Consider the following 27,911-nt stretch of genomic DNA (forward strand, 5'->3'; position numbering starts at 1 on the left):
AAATTAAAATATTTTAAATGACAATTTTTTGTTTCTATAGAAAGTGTGTTGTATGTGAACAACATTTTGTTGTTTACAAAAGTCAGATGTCCCCATTCAGAATAGGAGCAGCAGTGAGGTATTTGGTATCCTGTGGCTTTCAGTGAGTTAATAAATAAATTTTTAATAAAAAAATAAGTTCACCTTGAGATCATATAGATGCCCCTTTAAATTCAAAAGTGAGAAACACTGACATACCCTGAGCCCTTTGAACTTCACTTATCTGACAATTTTTAAGGCTGCAGTAACTTTCATTACAATTTTGTTTCTTGAGTATTTTTTTAAGTATAGACTGGAGACTTTTGCTTTGGTGCCTTACACTTTTGCACTATAATACTGTATCACATTAAAAAGTCTAACACTGCTGCTTCAGCTGGACACAAATTGAGTCATAAGACTCATTTGCCCCTCTCCTGAGTGTGTGTGTGTGTGACTGGAGTGTGCTAACACACAGCTGTGCTGCACAACACATCAGGGAGAGATGAGAGATGTGACAGGAGCGTCATCCCCACTTGAAATGAGAATATCTGCTGGTGTTACATTGTTTTATCTGTTGTCTCATCTTTAAATCAGGTGAGCTGCCAAAGCCCGATCAAGAAAATATCCTAATTATTGCCATTAGGTCCATGTCAAAATGTCAGCATTAATATGATGGGGGAAACTGATTTCCCTTCAAGGGCTGGGAAGATCTGCTTGTGACATCTGACATGGGGAATGAGGAATCTAATTGCCTTGGCTTGTGAAAAATGTGCAACTTCATCTTAGTTATACTGAGAAACATTTTCCCCAGCAGCACCTTACTTGCTTACAGAGCAAGAAAAGCACCTTCATGGCATTTGCTCCATCATTTTTCAGAAGTTCTGGAGCCGTCTCTGGACAGTTCTTGCAGGGTTCCTCAGTGCTTCCCCACTCCCTTAGCAGGACAAAACTTCCAAGAGCGTGTGGCTTTCCTCTGCTGCCTCTCTACCCTTCTTTCTCAGGGTTATTCAGGAAACAGACCCCTAACTTAGCTGTAAATTCACTTTCACCTATTCTATAACACCCACCTCAATAAATACGAGAAGGGTGAATATTTAAGGCTTTTTTTTTTGTAGAAACAATCAATATCTCTTCCTTTAGGAAGAAGATGGACTGCGGATGAGGAAGATACTACCCCCGACAAACAGCCCAATATCTCCTTCTGCAGCTGCTGTCAAGGACGAAGGGCTCAGCTCCAGACTACTTGCTTTGGTGGTTTTGTTCTTTGTCTTTGGTGTAATTATAGGAAAAATAGCCTTGTAGAGGCAGCATGCTGGAAATTGTAAATTGGTTTGATGGTTCTGCCATATCATTGGATTAAATTTATTCATAACAATGTTTAAAAAAAAAAAAAATTAATGTATGACATCTCACAGGTCTTGCCTTTAAATTACCCCTGCACAAATACTATGTAACATAATCTAGAAAGTTCAAAATGTACGGTGAGGGTATGAATGAAAGAGAATATGCTTCAGTGATGAAGGGGGGAGAAAATCCTGATTTAACACTACAATGGAATATTGTATATGTCATTTTAAACATTCTTAGACCCTGGTACATGTTGCTGGATTACCTCTTTTTAAAAAAAAAAAAGAAAAAAAAAAGGAAAACTAGAAAAACCTCTTCCTCCAGTGCTGGAGCTGGCCCTAGGGATGTTTGGAGCTGGGTTAGGCAGGAGGTGTTGATAATTTCTGTAAAATACGTTAATCCACCATTCTGCTCATGAATTTAACAGTTTCTGTCAGTGTCTTCAACTCTGTGCAAGTTACCAATTTCTTGGCACTTAAATGAGTAGTGAGAAGCTGCAAAGCCTTGTCTGTGTCAGCACTGAGGGAGCTGGGCAGCACCAAGGGGCTCGTTCAGAATAAAGGTCAATGCCTTGTTCTCACCAAGGGACCAAGCTACATTGCTGTTGGTTCATTTAGTTGAATTAAAATGTTATTCAGAGATGTTTAATGCATATTTGACTTATTTAATGTATTTCATCTCATGTTTCCTTATTGTCACGAAAATTGACTAATACTTTGTGGTATGAAAAGGCTCCTGTTCAAAGCCAGTGACAAGAACTAAAAATTTGCTGCTGTAGTGATGCAAGATTCTTCTGCCTCCTGGTGTTTTGGGCACTACACAATTGTTGGGAGTTTTGATCATCTGAGCATTGGGGAAACAGTGGTCAGGAAACTGTTTTTGTATGTAAATAAGTCTATCTAGGGGAGAAACAAAAATATTAGTAGTAAACTAGTCCTATGCCGTAAAAAGACCAATCTTGTTTGACTATGTAGCATCTTAAAAAAAGAAAAAAAAAAAGAAAAGAAAAATTAAATAAAGCCCCCAAATTAATGTTTCCTTTGTTACTTTTGTCCTGTTCTCACAGTTTTAGAGGTGGGGAGGAAACAGTGTTCTCTTGTCAGCTTTGTTCATGGCATAAGGAAACTTGCAGTCTTATTTCAGGGTGAATTTCTTTTTTTCCAGACTAATTTTAAAATCAAACCAAACCACCCCATCATGAGCCTGACACAAAAGTTGTTCAGAGTACAAGGTAACATCCCTCTTTCCAGGTTAGTTTGGTTCAGGAGTTCAGACACTTGACAGCATCTTCAGAATAAGGTGATTTTGTTTCTAAGCTTCTTTTACCACAAGGTGTATAAACAAACTGTGTGATTAACACGATGGATTCAGTAGATGAAACAGTTTTTGAGCAGGTAAATTCACATCTATTCTTAAAAGGTAGACCCAAAAACATTCAGTGGCAAAATCTTTTTGAAGCATATCACAAGATGAAGCTGAGTCTTTTAAAAATGACTTCTGTCATTCCTTCCCTATCCCTGGGATTCTGTGAGAAAGCTGTCGGGGCTGCAGCCTGTTTGCTGCACTCCTTGACCTTTATGTTTGCCCCACTTGTGTCTCAAGGGCTTCCTCCTCTGCAAGTGCAAATAAATTAAATTTTATCTGAGGCTTAAGAAGAAAATAGGTGGAAAACCCTCCCATAACTTTGTGTTCAGCTTATGAACATGAGTCTGGAAGTATTTCTAGGAGATTCAATAGAAAGGAGAGGTGGATTTTTAGCATTTTAATGTGCTGGTGCCTTGTCTGCTCAGAGGGAAGGGCCAGAGCCACTGCAGCCTGGCTGCAGAGGGCAGGGCAGGTGGGAGATGAGCTGGAAAGGACAAAGCAGGGAGTTTATGGGACAAATTGGGCAGAAATGATCAAGAATAAGATACTGCCTGGACAGTAGAAGCTGAAGAAAACTTTCTAATGAAGCATTCTTTTCAGAAAGACAAGGTTGTGAGTGATACTGTAAAATTCATTTTCATGGCTTTGAAGACTATATTGGAGAAAACGTTTGCTGAAGGGAGACTGAGATATGAAGTAGGGTTTTTTTTTAAGTGGCTGTAAATATCTTGTTCTCTTATCAGAATTTTTGATTCACTTCGAAAAAAAAGTAAGTTTTTTGAGAGTCCTTTGTTCTGCTTTAAAATAGCCTAGAAGAGGTTGGTATAAAAAAAAAAAAACCAAAAAACACTGTCTTTGCAGGATAAAGGGGGAGAAATATAGGTTTAAACTGGTCTCCTGTGAGGATATCTGGAGTAATGTTCCAGGCAGGTTTTACACCCAGTGTAAGCTACCACAGCTGCCTTTGCTGGCCCAGGGCAAAGCCAGCAGCAACTCTGTCCTCCCCCAGTGCTCAGCAGTCACTTCTTGGTGATCTGTGCCAGCCTGGAACTGTAGATCGTTCATGAGCAAAGTTGTTCCTGGTGTTTGTGCTCCAGGATCATAAAGAGGTCCCAGAAAACCCTCTCATGCTTTTCCAGATTCCCTTCAAACACTGATCAGGGAGACCAGGAGAGGATTTCAGTGTTGGTAACATCTGTAGCCTGCAGCTGGGCTGACCCACACTATTAGTCCTAAACAAAACTCTTAAATCAACTGCTTGTATTTTGGAATTTAACAAAATCCTGCAGTTTTCCCTCACAATTTTTGACAAGAGCCTGAACACAGTAGCCCTGAATTGTCTGGGTAATGCTTTGCTTTGCTGAGCTTGAAATAAAATGACTGAGCAGGGGCATTCTCACTCCCTGTTTGACCAAACCCTTCTTTCATAGGCAGTAGAGAGAATTTTTAAGGAATTTTTTTTCTTCCAAAGTTCCTAAAAGGCCAGTTTGTAGATAGAGTGCAAATATAGATTGGATGGATATTCTTAAGCCACCTGGCTCTTTTTGTAAGTTGTTCCTTTCATGGCAACACAAGAGCAAATGTTCTCATGAAGTATTCACAGGAAGTGAATTATTCTGAAGGACATTGTACATCTTAGGAAGTTGTGCACAAAATGTAGAGTTTCTAAATAAGATTATTGTCTGGGGTCCTCACACAACATCAGATACTAGAAACCTGTGGTTGATTCATGGTAGTAGAAATCAAGTTATTACTAATCTAATTATTGTCCTTGCTGTTACTTTAAGATGACCACTTGCACATTTATTGTTGATTTTTGTAACACCCAGTAGAGGCTGCTTGGTGCACTCTTCGGGCAAATTTGGGATAAACAGATACCTGAAATGTCTTGAAGCTTAGTGCTGAGAAACAGATGGAAAATGGTTTCTTCTATTTTTATGTAGTTCTCCACTTCTTAAAGCAAATACTCCGTGCATGAATGATCATAACTATTGCTGTGCATTGGCAGTTGTCAGCTGGGAATGCACAGCTGGAACAGCTGCATGTGCAAGCCAGGACCAACTCAGGTTACTGGGGAGTAGCCTGGGGGCTGAAGAGCAAGATCATGTCATGTTGTTATGTTGATGGGGATTGATGTACCATAATGTCATTTTCTAAAAATACAGGATTGTAAAGCTCGATGGTGGTGTTACTTTTTCCTCCTGAAATGCTGTTAGTGGGATAAAGTTGGAACTTCACTTTGCAATTCACTAGAATTTCTTTTCATCAATAAACTATGAAGGGTTTGTATCTGCTGCACATGTGAACTTGCAATTCTTGTCAGCAATTTTACATCGTGGTGTGCACAAGGAGTGGATCAGTTATGTCTTGACATACTTGATGTTGCATTGCCCAGTGGAAGAAAACTGTCATCCCTTTTCTTCAGAAAATGGCACTTCTGGCCCTTCAGTGGAATGTCTTTAATTTTCAGGCACAACAATGGCTTCACTGTAATGCTCTCGAGTTTGAAACTTTATTTCTCTTGCCCTGTGTGATGTCCTGAAATTCCATATCCTGAGTTCTGTTTTCTATATAAAGTAAACAAGGAAAAAAGCAGCGCCAAAAATCCCTCTGTTTGAAATTAAAGCCCCTGTAAAATAACACTGAACGCTCCTGTTTGTTGTGGCTGGGTCACAGCTGCTCTGGTGCTGCACTGGTGCTGCACTGGTGCTGCTCAGGGCCTGGAGAGCCACTGTGCCATGGTTTGGGAATGGGGGAGCATCCATGGCCCAAGTGAGCAAGCTGAGAAGTGACAGGTGGTGAGTGAAATTCAGCTGATGTGTTCAGGATGTTGAGAAGATGTGCTTCACGGAACAAAGTAATTGTGTTTTCACTGCTCAAATCTGCTTAACTATAAAAGTTGGTTGATTAATGGGTTGAGTTTTTTTACTGGATAAATGAAGATTATTTTTAAAGTAACACAAGTGAGAGCCAGCCAGGAATCTTGCACGTGATACTCCAATGAGCACGCACCTGCACACTTGCCGAGTGACTGTGCCTGTCACTCACTGCCATTTCCTGAGGCTTCAGTTCCTCTTCAATAATTAATTTCACATTTGTGCTTGAAGAGTAAAACTTTGAAACCTTTAATAAACTTCCATGTAGATCTCTTTGCCTCCCAATCCAGGTCAGAGTTTGTCCTGAAGCCTCTGCGAGAGTACAAAAAAGTACAAAAGGGATGCAGGCTCTGTGAGCACAGAAACAAGGCTGCTTTTCCTTGGAGTAAACCTGAACTTTGGCTCTTTCCTCCTGTGATCTGTCATTAGAAAATGGCCTTTCCCAGAGAGCAAAACAAAAGAAGTTAAGAAAACAAATGAATTAAGAAGAATTAATTGAAGCTGTGTATTATAAGTTGACATTACACATCTGGCATTTCTGTTTATGTTTCTGCATTGGTACATTTCATTCTGATTTAATAAGTTCCTAATTTTGTGGGGTTTTTTTCAAGATTCTGAAGTGCCTATGAAGAACAGCCCGTAGTAAAGTATTGTTCCCAGTTCAGCTGTACTTCATTTTTTTAATCAAATCTTTTTCTTTAGTGGATAAACTCACAAGATTAGAAAAGCCTCTTGAACTCCCTTATGTTTAGTTTGGCAAATGTCCCACACACAATTACCCACAGAGAGCTACTTTTAAAAGACCTTTATTAAGGCTGTACAAAGTCAAGCACTCAGGAGTTAGGAAATGGCAGAACCAGGTTTGTGCACTGAGTTTGGGGAGTACATTGCAGTGTCTGATCATTTCAGTGATTAAAAAGTGAGCTGATGCTACTCAGAAATTGTCCAAATCTGCCCAGCTTTGTGTGCCTGGACTTGGAGAACCCTAATTTCTCTTAACTTTCATATAAATAGGTTTTTAAAACGTGAGCTTCCAACGTGGCACCGTGGTGTTGGGTGTAACCCACGTGTGTGTCAGGGAATTCTTTGTGTTCCGTGTGTGGATCCCCGTTCTTGACCTGAGCTCCTGGCGTGCTGGGGAGGAACTCAGAGCTGAAGCAGCAATTTCTGTTTCCACATTTCACTGGGAGGCCACACACAAGTGTGATTGGAGCCAGGATTCTCTGCCTCAGTGCTGAGCCCAAAGGAGCATTTCTGTGGGGGCTGGAGGCTCTGCTGCCCAATCTCCCTGCTGCTCTGTTCTGCCTGAGCTGTCAAATCTCTCTCCATTCCCTCCCTCAGTGCTTTGGTCCAGGCCAAGTCATCCTTGTTCCTTCACTGCTCCTTGGCACAGAAAGTCCTGTTCAGCTGAGCATCTTTAAATGCTGTTCTTCCCTGCTGCCTCTTTTCCATCTGGGTCTCTTTCTTCCCATCACCCTCCCAGGCTTGCTCTTCCCTACCTGCCCATCCCAGAAGAGGCCCAGGGAGCCCTGGCTGCCCCAGGCTGCCTGGCAGGGCTCTCTCTCCCTTGGCATGGAGATCTGGCTGCTCCTGGATGCCTTTCCCCATCCCACACTCACCTCCTGATTCCTCTTTTCTTCCTCATCACTCTTTGTGGAGTTTGGAGCAACAAGTCTTGTCACCCATGTCCTTTCTGTCTCCAGCTTCCTCCTGCTGTTCCAGTGCAGTGCATTTATTTATTCCATGTGGAGTGTTTCTCAAACAAAGCAGTAGCACAGTGCTGTTAATGTATCCAAAAGTGCTTCAGATTTTTTTTATTTCATTTTATCTGGGAAATCTAGAATGCATAAATGCATTCCAAGGTATTTTAAACAGGGAGGCATGAAGGTGGTTAATTGGAAAAATAAGTTACTGTTAATTGAGCTGTGTGTCAGACCCAGGACTGTTTGTCTGGCAGACTTGGCTCACACTTTAAACTTCTGCACCTGCTAAAGAAGCAGAAAATTGGAAAGGCAGCTTGTCTGAGGAGATTGTGATATTAAAGAAGGTACTGAAGGCTCAGTCTCAGTGCAGGAAGCCAGAAAATTGTTTGAGACTTTGGAAATTAGTTTATTTTTGCTTTTTGGAGTGGTTAAAAAAAGATTAATCTTTTTAAAAAGTATTCTAAGAGAAGTGAATGTGGAAGAGTTTACTAAGACCCACGTGTGTTTCCATCAACTTCCAGCACACATTGGCTTGGGTTTCCTTCACAGGGACAGTAAAAAGGTATTTATTTGTTTTGTAGTAGAAAACAACCCAGTAGTCAGGATTAAAGCTCCTGGTCTATGTCCTAGGCATGTTCTTCTGATGCAGTGTTAGACATGAAAGATGAAATTATTTGTGTTTGTCTTGTTTATGCCAGATAAAGATAAATGAATGTCAGAACTGAGGTTGGGATCCTGATTGCAGTGGAGCTCAGCAGACAGCCATGTGAGCTGCTAATAGATGTAATTGGTGCTTCAAAAGGGCATAGCTGAGCAAATTTCATATCAGAACTGAAAGCACAGAGGAAATTAGATGAAAAACTGAAGTAGAATTGACAGTTTTCTAACTGAAAGGTATTAAATGGCCAAAAAAACAATAATTTTGCAATTGAGAAGGGGGACAACTTTGGCTAACTGCCCATCCTGCTTCAGTGATGAAATGAGAGGAAAAATTAGATGGAAAGTAATATAAAACAAATAAGAAAAAGGGAAGCAGACAGCAATCCATTCAAAATGGGAGTTGGGAAATGTAGAAAATAAGGAAAGCACAACCCAAAGGAAAAGAAAAATGTGGGCTGGAGTGCTTGGAGAGGGTGATGAGGACTAAGTTCAGGGAAAATTGCAATAGGGTAAGAACTGTTAATAAAAATAGGAGATAAAACCTAGGGGTGATGTAATAAAACTGGAAAGGTGATATCGTTCCTTAGCAATGCTCAGGATTAAAAATTAAGAGTTTTTAATTCAGTAATTTTGATCAGTGTTGGCAAGGGAGGAGCCTGGGGCAGTGTCTGAGCTGCTGCTGGGGGTGGTCAGTGGGTCAGGACAGTGGGACCCCCTGGAAAGGGATGGAAGAGGAGATGGATGTTCCTGACAGAGCTTGGTGTAAGTCCTTTCATCGTGTCTGTTGGGTTTCAGTTCTCTTTGGGATCAGAGGGAGCTGGGTCTGTCAGGGCCCTGCAGAGCTCCGTGTTCGCTGACAATCACACGCTGCTGCACTTCAAAGAGAACCACAACGAAATGGGGATGCCCAAAGAAGGGGTCTGGGGGACCTGGCAGGTTCAGTGGTTCCAGAGCACTGAGGAACACAGGGACAAAATCACTACTGATATAACAAAAATATCCATAGCCAGGACCAGAATGAATAACAGCTCCATCTACGTTCCTAGTGCAGTCCCAGAGTAAAAGCCTAATGAATACGAATGTGTTCTTGTTTTTAATTACTGTTAGCTGTAAGTGATTATCCTTCTGTATGTCTCAGCTGGGAGAGCTGGGAATTTTGGATGCAATTTGGATATTTACATTCTACAAGAGAAGCTGAGTAATTGGAATGGATGCAAAAAAAAAAAAAAAAAATTCAGAAATTACTGGTGGAGTGTGAAAATGCCTTAGAGAGGGTGAGAGAAAACTCAGTTGGCTGAGTTTTTCTACCAGAATTGAGACTGTCTTGATTACAGTGCACTAGTCCCTTCACAGGCAGAAAATACTGCTCACTACAGCTCTCTGATCTTAAAAAGCAACACAAGAATCACCAACTGGCAGTCAAAGCCAGGCAAATTCAAATTGGGAAAAGGCACAAATTCTTAAGAGAGAATAACTGTAATTTAGGAATGTGTCTTCAAAAACTGTGAAGAGAACAATAAAAGTTATGATATTTATGCAAATAGCTCTTTCATGGGTTTTTTTCCTCTCAGAGGTGTACTTAGAGGGGGGAAGAGGAGGCTCCTGATGAGGTTTCACAGGGAAGTTCAGCCAGCAGAGCAGTGGGGCACTGCTGGGGCCAGTGGTGCCTGAGCTGCTGCAGGGCAGAGCTTTCCCCAGGGCTTGTTGCTAACATTGCCTAAGTGTGTGATGGTGTTTCACATCATGGTAATCCCATCCCCACCTGGAAAGGATCTGTGCCCTTGTAAGAACTCTTACACCATGCAGGACCTGGACACTTGTTGAGTTTAATTCATTTCCATGGTGTGTAAATGAAAGAAAGTATCTGTACACAAACCTGATTCATGGGGGTAAATGTAGGGCAGGAATTCCCTTACATTGCCTTGTCCCTCCTCTACCCATGTTCCAAAGGCAGCACAAGGCTGTTCCCTGTTCCTGCCATGGGCATCTGTGTCCTGCAGAATGGGTACCTGTGCTGATGGGAGCCACTGGAGCCTTTCCTGGGCTGTGGTGAGCACAGTGATGGGAAACTCCTGAAGGAAAAGTTCTGCCAGTGTGTGGCTTACAGGAGGTGCAGCTGAGCTGCCCAGGACTTGCCCCAGTTCACAGCATCCTAATGGAAACATCCCCAAGGAGACACCACCTTCTCTGAGCCATGGATCTCCATGCAGCAGCAGGGAACAAAGCACAACCAACAAGACTGGAAATAAGATTTGCCTGCTGAAGTCTCCAGGGATTAGGGAGAGAACCCTAGACAAGGCAGCCAAGCCTGGCCCTTTCGTGTATCACCCTTAGGTAGAGCTGTTTATGTGCATGACTAATATTGGATCATGCCTGGAACATGTGAACATGCTGACAACATTGATGTCACAACTGTAATGCATTTAATAAGCATCTCATTTGAATTATTAATGTACAGATCCCCCCAACGTATTTTTGTGTTATAAACCCCATAATTTATCTAAGTACAAGCTGCAAGTTCGTAAATACAGCATTAAGAAGGTGGCTATTGCATAGCTGCTTTAACAAAATATCTTTTGTGGGTAAGATATATAGGCTTATTTGGAGAGGATTTAGCTGCTGGAGAAGGGCTTCTCGAGGAAGTTATATGATGCTTAGCTGCAGCAGACAGGGAATATAATTTCATAGTTTGTCCTGCTTGTCAGGAGGAATCAGTTTGACCTGACTGTGCTGTCTGATCTGAGCATCTCTTCAGCTCATTGTTCACCAGAGGCAGATTTATTAAACATCTGTACAGGAATGAGGCTGGAAGTGACACTTAGAGAGGAGAGCTGGATTAACAACTGCTGTGCCAGAAACTGAAAAAAAGGCAGTGAAAATACATGGCTGGTGAGGGGTCTTTCCCTTCCCAAGGTGCATGGTGATGGTGCCTGTGCTGGGCACGGCAGCAGTGACACGGGGACACTGCTGATGTCTCACAGCCAGGCCAGCACTGCACTGGAGAGCTGGGGTAACACAGCAGGGATGCAGTGCTGCAGCCAGGGAATGCTGAGGCTTGGAGCTGTTGTGCACAGAAGTGTTTTCCATTGACTGTAATCTATGCCCAGGGTCAGGTGGAAAAGATGAGCCCTCTGCGAGGGCTGTTCTGGGCATCTCGAAGTGCAAATATTGTTTGTGGGTCCCTGTGTGTGACATACACAGGCAAAGTGCAGAAAATATCTGTAAACTGCAAGAGGCATGTGAACCGTGCCCTTCTCAAGAACACTTGACTGTTTATTGCTGACTGACTCTGCAGATTAAATTTGCATGAACAGCAAAAAGGAGTGTGATGGGAGGGAACTTAACCTCAAAGAAACTCAGCAGCCAACACTTTGGATGTTTGAATTACATCTGAATCAAGCTCTTGATTAAATCTTAGCAATGTCAAAAGCTCAAAGCAGCAATTTTAATTGATGTCACTTTTTTCCCCCTTCATGTTGCTAAATTATCTGTTGCAATGTGCAGTGCATCCGTGTCAGTACATTAAATTTGCACGCAAAGAGGGGAGATTAGGCAATAAAGCCACAGGACAAACAGTGTGGAGTCAGGCATATCTCCTTGGCTTCATTCACTATTGGGTGTTTTTAAAAAGTGTTTCCAAATCTGAGTAAAACTGATTCCAGATGTGCTCATTTGAAGGATATAAAAATCACGCTAGCACCAAGATTTATCTGAATTCTGCACTGTACCTGAAGAGATAACTAGTCCCATCTTAAAAACAGAAGTGCTATAAACAATAAAAAGGCCACAGGCAAAGGTTTTAGTGCTTTGATCCCATTAGCATCCTTTCTTCCCACGTATTTCAGACTAATGTAGTTGGAGAACTCCTCTGAGGCTGCAGCACACTGGATCAGAGGGGCCTGGTAGGACGTGGGTCGCTTGTCGGGGCTGTCGGGGCTGGAGCCGTCCGTGGGCCGCTCCCCGATGTAGAGGAGGCTGCGCTCCTGCGTGTCCCGCTCCGTTTTGAACAGTTCATACTCGGTGTGGGGCAGCTTGATGCCCAGAGGCAAACATCCGTTCGTGGGTGTTATATCCTGCTCCACCCCGGCGCTCCAGGAGCCCGCTAAGCCACAGCTGCCCGGTTCCGAGGAGTTGAGCATCACCACGGTCAGCTGGTCCAGCGGTGTCACCCGAGCCTGGGTGACTTTAAAAGCCAGCTCGGTGCCGCCCCGCACCTTGGAGGAGGGGATGCCCTGCGTGTAGTGCCCGGAGGCGTAGATGGTGAACGTGGGCTGCCTGCAGAGCGGGTCGGAGTAGTGATAGTAATGCCCTTCCCAGGTCTGGTTGTTGCCGTGGAATGTGAAGTACCTGGTGAGGAAGAGCACGGCCGGCCGGACCTCGCAGTGGGTGCTGACCCAGCTGCCGCTGAGCTGCATGGGCAGCGCGGCTCTGGCGGGCAGGATCGGGGGATGGTGCTCATCGGCCCTGGAGATAATCCCACACGCCGGGCAAGGATGCACGTGGTGCTGCAGGAGACAGAAAATAACAGCTCTGCTAACTGGGGAAAAAAAAAATAATCAAAAAAAATTCCAAAAAACCCTTCCAGAATATTTCAAAAGCTGCGACTCCTCTCGTTCGCAGCAGGGTGCGGAACTGCGGGGAGCTTGGCAGAGGCTGCCGAGCAGATTAAGGGAGATAAAGCGCTGTCCTGCTCTTTGCTATTCTGGTAGCTGAAGGACACCGGGCTGTGCCCGTGCTGGGGCTGCTGAGGACAGCCCGAGGAGGAGCCCAGGGCAAGGGCAGAGCCGCCGGCAGGACGGGGAGCGCTCCCTCGGGACATCCAGGGTGTTCCCCATCAGTTCTCCGTGGTGAGGATGAGGATGCCGGGCGGTGCCAGAACAGAACGACGCCGCGGTTTTTGGAATGAAGGAGGCTGTGACACCTGGCCGCGGGGAGCTCCTGGGGCTGCAGCATCTCCAGGACACACCAAGGTGTTCTGCCTCCCCCACTCCCCGTTCCTGCTCGTGTTCCCACATCCAGGGGAGGACCGGGATGAGCCGGGAGGGGAGGGAGGGAGGGAGGGAGGGGGACGTGGAGTTTTCCCAGCAGCCAGAACGGGAGAAGAAAAGGACCCTCTGCAAAGGAGGCTCTGACCTTCGCTTCCCCGCCGGTGCAGAGCTCTGAGTCAAACCAGCCCTGCCCCTGATCCGGTGCCAGCAGGGGTTTTGTGTAGCCTGGAAATTTTTCTTGTACTTCATATATCACAACTGATTTATTTTTAAATAAGCAGGGTTGGAACATTATATAATTTTCTAGAACACGAGCTAATCTTTACTGAACTGTCATAGGCAAGAAGGTTAAATAACTCAGTAGTTAACTGTAGGGTGGGCAATTTACATGCAAGTTGATTGGAGTCTACTGTAATTTAGTCATTTTCAGCTTGCTTTACTGCTACTGTCACAGTAATGAGTGCTGACAGTACACAGTATATTATGGCTAAATAATCCCAGAAGTTGGCAAATATATATGCTCTCCTTAGGCAGGAAATTCTTTGATAATGAAAGGTAATTTGGGGAGAATGGGTTTCTTTAAAACAGATATAAATTTAAGGGAAAAAGAGTGATATTTTTATAAAGAGAGTTAAAAAATAATTCCTGACATAGCTGTCTAACTTACTAGCACAGGCAAATGGATGTCAGTTCACAGAAAATAAAATTTTTCAAAAAAATTTAAAAAAAAAAGAAAAATCCTGTGTCCAATAAAATTATCACTATGGACATGGAGCCAAAACCCTTACTTGCTTAAACCAGTCGTGTGAAGTTATTTCTAATGTATGGCAGCTTCTAATTATCGCCAAGTGGTGACATCATGTGCGGGTCCATTGGAGAGCTGTTGGCTGATTAATTACAGGGCTGCATTCAGAGAGTGAATTTCAGTATCTTTAGGTTTGGTTTTAAATTAACTTTTTAGAAGTGTTTATGTTTACCATCTGGTTTTGCTCAGATATATGCTTTTGGCCCAAGATAACACAAGTTTAACCAATTTGAGAATGTTACTTTTGAGAGGGAGAGGGGTGTTGCTCTGTGCATTTCAAAGTTCAGTTGGTGTAGTTCAAGGTGTGGGGAAATGTTGCCCCCAAATAATGTATTTTCATTTATTTCCCTTCTATCTGGGAAAGTTCAGAGAGGTTTTTTCACCTCATCTCACTGCTCCACCATTTCTGATTTGATCAGTTTCGATTCAAATGGAAAGCTGCTTTCCTGGGAACAAACTAAGCTGCTATAAAACAGAAAATAAAATAGAATAAAAGGCAACCAAGTCTGCTGCACAGTTTTATGTACGTCAAAATGGAAGTCTGATTTTTGTGTAATAACATTATTGTACTGGGGACAAGTTCCTGTGCTACTGGCATTACACCAAGGGCTGAAGAGTTAACTGCAGATCCCTTGTTCCCCTCAGCCTGGAGCACACCCCAAGGAGCAAGGAGAGGGCAGGGCAGATGAAGGCAGGGCCGATGAAGACAAGGCAGATGAAGGAAGGGCAGATGAAGGAAGGGCAGAGCAGATGAAGGACGGGCAGATGAAGGAAGGGCAGAGCAGATGAAGGACGGGCAGATGAAGGAAGGGCAGAGCAGATGAAGGACGGGCAGATGAAGGAAGGGCAGAGCAGACGGGCTCTAACAATGGACAGCCTGAAGCCTTCACTGACTTTGGTGCGGGAAACAAGGAAACTGCGTTTCCTAGAAAAAGATGGCCAAACAAAAGCTGTCCCATGCAGGCTTGTTTCCCATGCTGGTTTTGCTGAGCGTTCACCCACCCTGGTCCTGCAGTCTCAGGAAGGCACAGGATGAACATTCCCCGGAGCACCCGGGATCCCAGCCCTGCAGCCCCGCACCACCTCACCCGCGCGTCCTTAGGGCTGAGGGGGCCAAGTGCTGCAAGGCGCTACTTGGACAGTCAGGGAATTGCTGGCAAAGCCCTGATGCAGTGAGGGGACCGTGCAAAAGCCTCATCCTTACCAGGGCGTTCTGCATGGGGCGCTGGTAGCCGGTGGGGCGGTAATGCAGCCTCTCCCCCCAGTCCGTGTGGATGTCCCCCAGGTACAGCTCCTCCACCAGCCGGCTCCCGCTCTGCTGCGGCTGCTGCAGGGGCTGGAAGTGCCTCTCCACACGCACCAGGCTCAGCTCGTGCATGGCGAAGCCCAGGGCCGCGGTGCAGTCGCGCTCCGTCCTGGCGCTCAGCACCTCGTACAGGGCTCCGGGCGCCCAGGAGCGCCCTGGGGGCAGGAACCCGCGGCAGCCCTCGCCAGAGGTCTGGTTGATCCACGAGGCCACCTCCCGCATGGCCTTCTGGCTGTGGAACACGATGCCCACTTTGTGGAGGTGGTAGTCGGCCTCGGTGGCCCCGCGGGTGATCCAGGAGGCCTGGCGCAGCCGGAGCTTGCCCTTGATGACCAGCGAGTAGGAGGGGTCGCGGCAGGACGGGTCCCAGTAGTAGAACTGGAGAGCCTTGAAGAGCCGGTTGGTGTAGAACAGGTAGGATCGGGTCAGGAACTCGGGGCCCGGCCGCACCTCACACCTGTGGGGAAGGCAGTGCTGAGCCAGAACGGGGAGAAATCGCTCCCAGGACAGCCGGGTGCGGGAGGAGAGGGGAGGGCAGAGGTGGGAGCAGCTTCCTGGGCAAGAGCATCCCACACATGGTGACCGCCCTTGGGTGATTTCATAATCTGGGCATCTGCTACCCAACAGTGAGAGTGATGGACAGAGGATCTTACACTTCACACACACCCACAGGGAGGAGTGCGGAGGGCACCAGGAACCAGGGCTGATCTGCCCATTCGAGCTGCATCCCGATGGGAAAGCAGCAGGAGGCTCTAGGGATAGCTGGGAGTCCCAGCCCTCCTCCAGATGGGAATGAGGGCTTGGGGACGGGGAGAAGGAAACCCTCTTCTTGTTGCCTGACAGTTTGCTGTGCCGGGGGTGGGCAGGGGCTGTGCTGAGGGGCTGGAGCCTCTTGGGGTCCATTCTGAGGTCCTCCGGGGGTCTGGGGATGCATTCCCAGGGGATGAGGGTGCCTTCCCAGGAAAACGAGATAGCTTACCCGTGGTATTAAGGGCGAGTTCCCGGGGATCTGGGGCGCGTTGAGGTGGATGTACCTCCCCATGGTACGGGATGTCTTCCCCGTGCTTTTAGGGCCGCATTGTCATGGGAGAGGGCCACATTCCCAGGGCCTGGGGGTACCTTACCAGGGGTTTGGGGTGCCTTGCCCGGGGTTTGGGGTGCCTTGGCCGGGGTTTGGGGTGCCTTACCCGGTGGAGACCCAGCGCCCCTCCAGGCGGGGCGGCAGCCGCGCGGCGATCCCGGCGCTGTCCTGCAGGTGGCGCAGCTGCTGGCGGCAGTGCGGCTCCGCGGCCGCGCAGGCTGCGGGACACGAGGGGAGCGGGGTCAGCCCGCGGGGAGCGCGGCGCCAACCCCCGGCATCGCCGAACCCCCGCAAAATGAACGGACCCCGGGCGGGCTCGCTCAGCAGCAGACTCTTAGCTAAGGGTGCGGGGTTTTGTACTTCACTCAAGTTTTCCGACTTGAGTTTCATCTGAATCCAACTGGTTTTTAGATGAAATCTTCAAATAAAACCGAGCGCTCTTTGTTCGTGTTCTCCCCCTCTCATGCTATTGTCGAGGCAGTGGCTGGAACGGGGAATTACAGCATGGGAACGCTGGCCTCGCCTGTCGCCCGCCATAAGGACAGTAATTCTGTCACTTACCTCATTTCCCATAACAACGGATGTTATTGGCTTAGGGAATGTGTGAACACTCAGCTAAATCCTGAAGACCTTTGCATGCACACACATATATGCACATATATCCCTATACATTATTCACTCTTTACTTAAGCACTCTGTGGCGCTCATTACGGGCTTGCTTCTCTAAGAAACTGGGGATTTCCCTCTTCATGGGAATGAGCTCTTGGTAAAGCTCCTCTTGGAAACCCCACTGATTCTCTGTGGTACAACTGACCCTGGTCCCAGTAGAGCTCAGCCCAGCCAGGGCTTTATGAGCCCAGATGGAGTTCGTTTGCTCCAGCTGTACTTTGAATTTTACCCAGGAGTGTGCTGGACATTTTGAAGCCAACTTTTATTCACTCCATACCAATGTTAGGACACAGGTTGCTTTCCAGCCTGCCTATCAGCTGAACAAAAGATCCAACACCTATGTGTGACCTTCCCGCAGAATGAGGATGTGAAAGGTTTGCACACCCCGTGCCACAGTCAAGGAGATGAAGACACAGAGTCACGATACACAAGTTCTGGACCAAGCCAAGTGGGAATTTGGTAATTAAATGTCTGCTGTGCAAGTCAGAGGCTCCTGGAGAGGGAGCCCCACTAAATCCCCTCTAAAAGGAGAGGGATTTCTACTCAACAACTTCAGACCTTTATCTGATGGACAAATTCAGTCACTTCACTATGGTGCTGCCATTTGTGAAGGTTTTACAAGTCACTTGAAGTGTATTTGTGTAGACTTAAGCACACAAAGCCTTAAGCACACAAAAGGAATAAACACATGGAAGCCCCCAGTGAAGCAGAAGAGCAGCTCCCAAAGGCCAGGGAAACCAGCCTTGCATTTTCTGGTACCTCACCCTGCACTGGAGTGCATGAAACAGCTGCAAAGACACATTATTAGAGTTCAGGGCTCTTCTGGGAGCAGATTCACAACTGCACTGCTCTTACCATCCTTGAGGGCTGGGTGAGGTGAGCAGGCACAGCCAACCCCTTCACAATTGCCTGCACACATGATTCCTAAAATGCAGTGCCTGTGATTCTTCATGTGAAAATGGAAAACTATGGGATGATAAAACCCACTGCTATTAGTTAAACCTCTAATTTGGCAGCTGCAGCATGTGTAAGGTACCCCATGGGTGCCTATTTAGGAGAGCCATTAGGAGCTGGGGATCTGTATCCTCATCCCAGCCCTGCCATGACTTTGCTCTGTGGTCCTGTGTGCTCCCTACTCCCAGAGCTTTTTTTAACTCACATACAGAATATGCCAAGATTCATTTGACTGCCCTAAGAGGCCTAAATACTGAAGAGTCATCAGAACAAGGGCAGTCCAAACTGAGACACACTTCAAAAAAATACAAAATTATTATCCTAGAGAATACAGTAAACTAAGAAATAACTGTATTTGTATTAGAGGTGATAATGGTCATAAGGGTCAGATTTGCTCTTGCCCATAACCACAGAAAGACTCCAGAGGTATCAATGCAGTCTATAGATACACAGAATGCAGCTATAAAATATACACAATATAACCCAGTCAACTCACAAACTGAGCTCTGTGTGTTTATTGCAGCAGAAGCTTCAATATCTCACTGAACCCTTCGTGCTACTCTTGGCAGAAACACTAATAAGTCTACATTGTTTGGGAGCAAAGACGCTTTGGCAATGCAATCACTGCATTTTGACACATTCAATACAAAAGGGAATTTTTATAATCAGGATCAAACTTCATGGGAAAAGGGGAAAAAAAGAAAGAATAAAAAGCCTCCAGAATGTAAATATTTGACATGATGGGAATTCCTGGGGATTTTGTCTTACTTAATTGTGCACAAGACTCCAAGCTGGATGCATCCTCCAACCAAAAGCTATTGGCTTGTGTCCAGATTTTGTGGCTGCTTTTTTCTCTCTCAAATACTCCAGCCCCACCAGATCCAACATCCTTTCAAGCTGGAAAAGTTCAGTCCCAGACCTAAAATCTGAAGTTAGAGCACTTCTCTCTTCCAAGAGCAGCATAAAGTGGCTGTCATTCATATGTCACTCTGTTACTCAGCCCCTGGTAAAGCGCATCAGACCAGCTTCTGTCTTAAGAGAGACACAAATTAACTGTTCTACGGAGTTCTCAGGTAGGAGGAAGGAATTATTCACAATTCATCTTCAAGACAATAACCTTCATTCATAGGAAAATATAAAAAAAATGCCTGTGATCTCTTCCCCTCGCTCTCTCTGCTGTCTGTCTGTATCAATTAACCACAAACATTTCCAGAGAGCTCCCCAGCACAGCACTTAGACAAAACAGGGGCTTTTCCCAGCTTTCCAGTGTGTGCTGCATCCCAAAGACTGGCCCAAAGCCTTGGAGCGAGAGGGCTGCACAAGCAGGCAGGCAGAAGTGGCAGAGCCAGGAGCTGTTTGTCATGGCAATCAGCACAAACCAGATCAAGCCTTGAGCAAACAGCACCAGCAGCAACTGCTGACCAACGATTCCATCCCTCATTTGTATAAACCACTTTCAGGAAAATCAGATCAAATTGAATCAAATGATAAGAATGGTAGAACTGGAAATTCTCAAATTCTCCTCACAGTAAATTGTTGGTAAAATTAAGGTGAAAGATTCCAAGGCAATGGCCAAGCCTGGAAACACATGTGCTGTGTGCTCCAGATGCAGAGCCACTTCTCACTTCTAAAGGAAAAAAACATCAACCAAGACAGAAATGCTGTCATATTCCTCCTTGGAAACAAATCCTGTTTGTGCTCCCCCAAGCAGATTGACTCTGGAAAAAAGCAAAGTTGAGTCACACATCTGTTTCTTCATAAATGGAGGAGAAAATGCCTATATTACAGTTTGCAACAAATTAGTTACTGTGGATCAGGTCTTCTCCAGAGCTAGAATGTTTAATCTGTTACATGTTTTTGCCTCCTATGGCCAGAATTTAGCATTTCCATTTATAATTCTAATGCTGCAGTTAGTCACCCATTCACAGGGATAAGATCAGGGCCTGAAGTCATGGAGCATTACACATTTCTTCATTTAGAGATGACATAAAACCTTTGATATTTTCTGAGGAATGTTCAGACTAGAAAGAAATAGACTATAAGAAATGTATCAATATATTTTGCATAACTAAATTATACTTTTCCACACAAACTTCATTAACACAGGAAAACAGTGTTTCTTTAGCATTTTTCTCTCCTGAGAGCACACAGAATGGATTTTGGGTTAGCCACTAAAGGAATAAGCATTCTTTTAAAAGCAAAAAAACCCAGTTGTATTTAGCAAATCAATTTTTCTTGCATTTGTGTGAAGATTAAGTTAGTGGTGCTTTTAATTCACTCAGAAAAAGGCGTTCCGAAGAGAATAGCTCTGTGGGAAGAGATAAATTTTATATTATAATATTATAAAGTTATAAAATTTAAATATAACCCACTGGGGATGGAAAGTTGTATCACAGCAGAACCTTGCATTTGCCTATATGCAAACTGAACACAGTTTAGGACAGGAATTAAGCACATGCTTAAGTCTAATTGGTTTCAGTGAAACTTAAGCATGTGCTTGAAATTAAGCCAGTGCATGAGCATTTTTCCTGATTAGTAATGCCTCCCTGAACTGAAGCCAGAATGTGGTCAAGTGGTTGAGGGAGAATGCCAGTGCTTTCACTGGAGCACTGTTTGGTTTCTGGAAAAGTATTTCTATTATTTATCCCTTCTCTTATTTGTCTGTAAAATGGGTATATTCAAATTTAGCTGTTTCACCAGTCTGGTGCTCAGTTCATGATATTCATAAAATGCTTTGAATTCACTAAATGTTTCTAAGTTATGCCTTCAGGGCTGGCACAGTAACTCTATTGCCCACGAACTATCCTTGCAGAGCATCACCTTGAGTTTCCTCTGCACAGCTGAGCATAATCATACATGAAATCCTGCAGATCCTGAGAGGAAACTCGGCTGACTCAAAAGTCACAAGTAGCTTAGGATTTTAGAGAAGTTTTCAAAACATACTTTCACCACATACTTTTAGCACAATGGCAAACGAGTTCAGACATCCCATTCTATGGTTTTAGCCTGTCTTTGTGCTAAGGCTGTGAACACTGCCTGATCTGTCTCATATCCACAATTAAAATAGTGAAGGGCTTGTGGTGAGTTGCCTGGAGGTTTTAAGGCACTTAGAGAAGTAAATATTTTGCTCTTGGAATCACGGAATCATGTATTTTTCTTGTTAAGTGTCATGTCCAGAGACAGATGACATGACAGATGGGATTTGTGGTAGGGAAGGGGAGGAAGGAGAAGTACCTCAAACATCTTCTTCAGTATAAACTGCATTTAAATAAAACAGCTTCTTAAAACTGTCTCTCTCTCTGTTTACCCCAAAGACAACCAAGCCTAACACTGTAAATGGGATTCAAGGGCTTGATCCCAGTTTTACAGGAATTTGTAAATAGGAAAGGTCCCCTCAGCACCTTATTCAGAAGATGCCCATCCCCATAAACTGACAGTAAACACTCCATTTGAGGAAAGAAGGAGAAATGGGATAGGGGAATGGTTTGGGTTGGAAGGGACCTTACAGATCATAATATTCTCAAATTGGGTGAACTAAGCAGGACATGTAAAAGCTGGCACAGAGGACTTGTGATGACAAACCAAAGCACAAGAACCAGATGTGAGTCCACCCTCCCAAGAGCTCTCCTGCAGTTCATACTCACCAAAACACCACTCTTAGGTTACACAACAGAGCTCTGCTCACGACATCCTTGCTGTCCTGACAGACAGGAGCCATTTCACTTTATGTCCCTCTCTCTCACCCCCAGATGCTGCACAGACTCAGACAAGTCTATGTTTTTTCTACAGCTGAACTGGCCAGTGTCAAAAGATTTACTGGAGAACAGAGCAGCAATTCCATGCAGCCCAATGGCCCCAGCTGGCCCAGCCACTGTGGTCAGCTCAGGGATAGCTGGCCTTTAGTTCAGAGCCCGTCCTGTGCCAGCCCTGCACTGGGCAGCCCAGCCAGGGGCAGGAGAGAGGGCAAGAGGGCTGAGAACAGGATCCTGCTGTGAGCCAAAATCTGAGAACTCACACCATTAACATGTTGACTTGTTAAGTCACATCATGACTTGTGTTAAACTCTGATCAGTACTGCCATGTAAGTTTGGCAGAGGTATCTATGTAACCAAAACCCAAAAGAAAACAAAGGGAAGAAAGGTGGTATTAGAGCTTTTTCACTTGAGACCTGCTGAAAGTTTGAATTTCAGTTTGGTGAGATAGGTGAGACCACAGTGAGATCTCTAACTCCCTGTGTGCCTAAACAATGAGAGGCTGGGGAGAGCACATGGGGGAAAGCATTTGTTTTCCAAAACAAAAGCAAGACAATTCAGTTTGAAGCTGAACAATACCCTGGGAATACTATCATGACTCAGTTAAATTCTAACCAGAATTCACATTCTTACCAAATGGCAAATATTACATCTATATTCCTTAATTGAGATGAGTTGGAAAGCCAACAGAAAAAACAGAATATGGTTGTGAAATTAATGTCACACTGTTGATTTGAATATATAGAGCACCCATGAAGGTTTTGGCAATGTCCCTGAACCCCTGCACAGATATTTTATTAGTGGCTATCGTGGCCATTTTTAATAGTGATGGCTAAGCATATTTTTTCCTGGAGTGCTTTGAAGAGCAGAACCAGTAATCAGCCATGGCTTGGCTATAAAATGTCAACCTCATTTCAAATGTCTAAATCACTCACATGGACCAAGAGTGCAGAGAGGACCACCCACCACATAATATTAACATAAGTACAGCGTTTACCCAAAGCAAAATGAGCAACTGGAACTGGCGAGAGTTGAGAGTAGAACAACAAAAAAATGATGAGGGGGTGGGAGAGATTGAGTTACAAAAGAAGATTAAAAGAGCAGAGTACATATAGCCTGGCTGAGCAAGATGGATATGATAACAGCCTATAAATATTCACAAAGCACAAACACCAAGGAAAGGAAGGAATTCCTTGCAGTGAATAAAAAGATTCTGTTGGGAATGAATGAAGAGAGGAAAAACATGTGGCTGGTATGGCAGGGTGAACTTCTCGAGGCACAATGTAGTAGGCAATGTAAGTCCACTTGCTTGGCAGGATTTTGAGGGATTGAGCAAAGCATTAGTTCAGCAGGGAACAACCCGCTTTTGGCAGGGAGCTGGCAGGATAATCTGAGTGGCCTTTCAGTCTCCCACTGCCATGGAGCCGTCCCAGTTCCCTGCTCCCACAGGGGACAGCTGCTCTCCTGTGTAAGCACATTGTTCACTGCCCTGCTCTGGCCTTCATGAGACTAGAAACAAGGGCTGGATGCACAAAGGCATTTAGGGATGTAGAGACCTAAGTGACTGCACTAGGTACTAAACTGCTGGACACAGCTGGGAATCCCAGCAGGTCCCTGCCATGTCAAGTACTCACTGTTGAAAATCTAAGTCCAGGAAATTAGGTTATAAACCCACTAAAGCAAGAACAATCCTTTTGTTCTCTCTTTATTTAGCACCTAACACAACAGGACTCTTGGCGCTGCTGCAAGGATACTGTTTATAGTAATAAAAATAGGATCTAATAGGATCTAATATTCTGAGGCTACTTGGCTCCTGCAAAGCCAAGGATGAGAAGGACATTTAAAAGCAGCTGTAGCAGAAGGTATCCTCAGGAAAAAATCTCTGCAGAAAGGAGGGAAATTGAACCAGAGCTCACACTAGCAACAGACACATGTTTAACTTAGAGTCACAAGTGACCACAGAAAAAGGTTACTTGTTCAGCTGGAGCACAGAACTAAAGTTACTTCTAACATGTGTTTTGGGGTCTGGGTGTGGTTTCTAGATAGCCTGAAATTTCAGTCTACTGTTTTGCCTGTCCACATTAGCCAAGATTTGATGTGTTCCAGTTTTCCTAAGCTCTGCCGACAGATGCTAAAATCAAAGCTGACATTCAACCTACGTGCTGCATAATCGAATAACAGGACTTGTGCTCAAAACTAAGAAACACTGGGAGCTTTTCTGCAGCAAAACCTTGCTGCCATTTATATTTTCATCTGTCTTTACCAGGCAGCCTAACTAGGAAAAATGATTTTTTTTTTTTCTCTGAAAAGCTTTAAAAATAACATGTCATTGTGTTTTTGTACCAACAGGGGAGAGCCAAGCCATAACCTGCCGTGTCCAGCACTTGTGGATTTAGTGAGAGTGTGAACACGGTGAATCCAATTGTCTCAGTGGGGAGCTTGGTGTATACATTGATCCCAGAGTGCCAGGAGAAAGCTGTTTCCAAAGACCACAGTCTTGGAGTTAAACAAGGCCAAAATGTCACACATTTGTCAGTGTTTCTTATTAACCCAGGAGAAACCATGGGGGACTTTTTCAGTGCTTGACAAACACTCAAGTTTAAAGCATTACTTTAAAATCTAAACTCAAGCAAATATCTTCAAGCACTCTGTGGTGAGACTTCTGTTAATTTACATCCCCTCACACCAGATCTAACTAGAGAGCTGTTGTTGCACCAATCCAAATATCTGCCTAACAGTGCCACAGGAGCTGAGCTTCTTTGCAATATTCCATTTAAGCTGCATTCAAACCATGATGATTCAATAAGCTATTCACTGAAAATGAGAAAACACCACTATGAAAGCCACAATTATCACACCATCACCCTGCTAAAACTCAAAAATAATGATGGATTTCAACCCTCTTACCACTTAACACCCTGAAGTTCTGGAATTTCAAATAGATATCAGAGCTTCTTTTCTAAGACACAGACACAGAACTTTTCTAATTATGCATTTTAAACCAGGAGACCTTTAAACTCCTTAAAGAAAAAAATCCCACAGATTACAGTTTACTAACCCCTCAGATCTTACACAATTTAAAATGGCAAGGGAAGGAGCTGTTCTATGAATCATATTTTCAGTTTCTGGCAGCACTCTTAGCCTACAGAAGAAGGGTTACACATTGAAATTCTCACGTTCTCACTGTCAGTTTTTTGGGATTATTATATCTGAGATAGACCATCTTAAAATCAGGAAGTTTCTCTTCTTTCATACCTTTATCTTCCTCAGCAAATGAGTAAGAAAACCAAAGCACTTGTGTAAGAGCATTGTATAGGTGCTTCCTAATTTTGAGGTTGATTTTAGCAGTGATTGTATCTCACCCATGAAAGCGTTGTCTTTATAGATGACATATGCTCTGTTGTGGGGAAACACAGGATCCCACTGAAAGCAAAACCTCTTTCCAAACTTTGTTCTGCCAGATGCAGCCTCCCCTAGCACTGGATTCCAGCTTTGGTTTTCTTCACAGCAATTTCTGGCTTTTGAAAATCTCCTTACTCAACAATTTGTGCTTGTGGGGAAAATATAGAAACCGCACAATATTTTTTTCACTTGTGCTGTTTTTACATCTCAGCCCTGTTTTTATCTATATCCATATACTTTGAAACGTGGCTAACCCTGTAATTATTGAAAAAACAAATAGAGTCATATCACACGATCCAGCATAGCACATTAGTTGTTGATTTTTTTTGGCCAGCTTGAGAAATGAAGAATAAAAACCACCAACTTGGTAAAAAAAAATTAGCTAAGTAAACATTACCCAAATAAATATTTGAACCAAAGACAATTATGTTGTTTTAATAGTAAGAACAGATATATTATTGTGTAAATAGACATACATCTCCATGCTGAATGTTGTTCTATCACTTATGGGATTCTCTTGCTAATCTCTTAACTGAATGCAACTGGTGATCTTATCTTACCTCAACACTGTCACTTTCAAACTTAAAAATAAACACTGAAAGAAAGAACAGATCATTTATGTTAAATCATGTAGGAGAAGCTACACATGAAACATATCAGCACGATGTTATTGGAATGTAGACGGTAATGAAAGCTTAGGTAAAACTCAGCAAGTCTCTGGGGACATTTCCAGGAATGAGTGATACTTTTCTGGAGGAGACTCCAAAGTCAGATCTAGTTACCTAACTAAAGTGGTTTTTCAACTAATTATGCATTGGTGTCATGCTCATGCTAATGTTCAGCCTTATGCAAAATGCAGAATTCCAGTCTTGCTCACAGTGAGCAAAGCTTGCTTTGATTTTAATGAGTTCTGGGCCTGACTTACGTATTCAAACAGTTATTTTGAGGTTCAGTTTCTGTTCTTACTGAAAGCACTGGAAATTCTCTCACTGATATCAGAAGCAAGAAGCGGTGAGTTTAGGTTAGACTGGACTAAGAGAAACTGCATGAGGTTTTAAGAAAGAATTATTCTAATTAGACTTCAGTGAGTAAACTTACACAATGCAGTATAACAGATCCCTGAGCAGAGCAACTTGAGCTAATAAGATACTTAGAGAATTCATATTTCTCAGCTTTATTTTGCAAACAGCACACGACAAAGATCCCACAGAAGGAGAACAGGAAAGTAACTCTACAGAAGTGCCGTGCTCAGAGATTTCTGTCTATAGTCTGGTCCTTTACACTTAATACAAGTAATGTCCAATAGCTGTCACTACATGGTTCCCTTGCCTTGATCACCAAGCCCTGACCTGGAGTGGCAAGCCAGTGTGGTTTGCTGCCCAAAAGCTCAGATGAATGAACTAAGTGATAGAAAGAGCAGTAGGAACCAGGTGCCTGTATTTTTAGTGTCCTGGCTGCACAGGGCCCTCAGGGACACTGTCCCAACTCTTCCTTTCACCTGTCCCTTCTGCTCAGGAGTCTCATCCAAGGGTCTTCTATGCATTTCCTAGGAAAACACTGTCTGAGGATGGAGGAGTGTCCCCCAGACTCTGTTGCTTGTTGTAAACAGAAATAATCATGTGTTTTTCTCATAGCACAGTTGCCTTTGTTCTCCCACATGGTCTCTTAAGCCAGAACCTTTTCTTCTGAAACTGCTCCAAGAACCGTGGGGTTGAAAGATGCCTTTCTGAAAGGGAGCCGCAAGGATGCAGCTTGAGCTGCTCCGAGAGCCTTTCTGCACAGCTGGGGCTCAGTGTCACATCCCTGGAGCAGAAGGCTACTTGTGAGGTTGTCCCTTGCCAGGGCAGGTGCTGGATCCTCCCAGGGAGAATTCCCAACTCCAGTGAAAATCACGTCTAAGCCCTTCCTGCAGCTAAACTCTGCTCGATGCTCCCAGTGCACCACACTCGGGACAGGAACCGAGTTGCGGCGGCAAAGGGGATGGATGCTCGTCGGCCTCTGGGGAGGGGGCAGCGACCCCAACCACTCCGGGAGCCTCGGGTAGGAGGCAGAGGCTGAGCCCCAGCCCAGCACCTCCCCGGGCAGCTCAGCACCGGACCGCCAGCCCTTCTGGCATCCCCGCACGGCGCTCACTCGGAAAAGGCTTCAGGAGTACTGTCCCCGCTCCCGGCTCCACAGCTCGGAGGCAGCAACCGGGGTCTCCGGGGTCCCATCGGGACGCTCCCCGCCCGTCCCTGCCCCAGAGAGCGGCGGCCGCGGGCGCACGGCGGGGAAACCCTGTCCGGGCCGGGCGGGCACCGCGGCTGAGGGAAACCCTGTCCGGGCCGGGGGGGCACCGAGGCTGAGGGAAACCCTGCCCGGGCCGGGCGGGCACCGCGGCTGAGGGAAACCTTGTCCGGGCCGGGCGGGCACCGAGGCTGAGGGAAACCCTGCCCGGGCCGGGGGGGCACCGAGGGTGACCCGGGCAGGGAGCGGCGAGCGGGGAGCTCCGGGCGCCAGGTGCCTCATGCCCGGGCGGGGGCACCCCGGTATCCCCGTCCCGGCGCCGGCCCCACTGCGACCCGCCGTGCGACTTCCTTGCCCCCTCCTCGCCGCTACTTTGCACCCTCTTGCACTCCCCTTGCACTTTCCTGCATCCTCCTCCCCAGCCCCCCGCGCTCTCCTCGCACACTTCTTGCACAGTCCTCTCCGTCCCCCTGCACTCCCCATGAAGTCAGTCCCGCTGCAGTCCAACTCCTTGCACCCTCCTGCGCGCTCCTGCCCCTTCGCTGTGCCCGCAGGGGTGAGGGAGATGACGGGGAGCCTCATGAGGGTACGACCCCGACTCCGCCACCCGCTCGCCCTCCCGTCCTCTCGCCGCGGGACGGCACCAGCCGCCGGTAGCACCTACCTACGAGCAGCCCTGCGAGCCACCAGCACCGGACCATGGTGCCCGCTCTGTGTCCCGGCAGAGGCGCGATCGCCGCCGGTGCCCGCGGAGCTCAG

General features: G+C 45.4%; 2 protein-coding genes across 2 annotated transcripts in view; one reads left to right on the forward strand and one right to left on the reverse strand.

Moving 5' to 3' along the window:
• Positions 1-5,024, forward strand: part of VAPB (VAMP associated protein B and C) — a 33,302-nt gene extending 28,278 nt beyond the window's left edge. Inside the window, exon 6 of the mRNA XM_086852986.1 lies at positions 1,159-5,024. Coding sequence (XP_086709112.1) covers positions 1,159-1,320 — 162 coding nt within the window. The 3' untranslated portion in view covers positions 1,321-5,024. The remainder of the gene's footprint in view (positions 1-1,158) is intronic.
• A 5,345-nt stretch (positions 5,025-10,369) lies between these two features.
• Positions 10,370-27,901, reverse strand: APCDD1L (APC down-regulated 1 like). The gene is made up of 4 exons (XM_086852985.1): positions 27,817-27,901; positions 16,256-16,367; positions 14,967-15,525; positions 10,370-12,474 (listed from the first exon to the last, which is right to left on the reverse strand). Exons 1-4 carry the CDS (start codon positions 27,851-27,853, stop codon positions 11,710-11,712), a joined length of 1,473 nt encoding a protein of 490 aa, XP_086709111.1. The 5' UTR covers positions 27,854-27,901; the 3' UTR covers positions 10,370-11,709.
• Positions 27,902-27,911: the final 10 nt, after the last annotated feature.

The sequence above is a fragment of the Cyanistes caeruleus genome, chromosome 16, assembly GCF_971803275.1.
Source record: "Cyanistes caeruleus chromosome 16, bCyaCae1.hap1.1, whole genome shotgun sequence".
NCBI classification, from domain to species: domain Eukaryota; kingdom Metazoa; phylum Chordata; class Aves; order Passeriformes; family Paridae; genus Cyanistes; species Cyanistes caeruleus.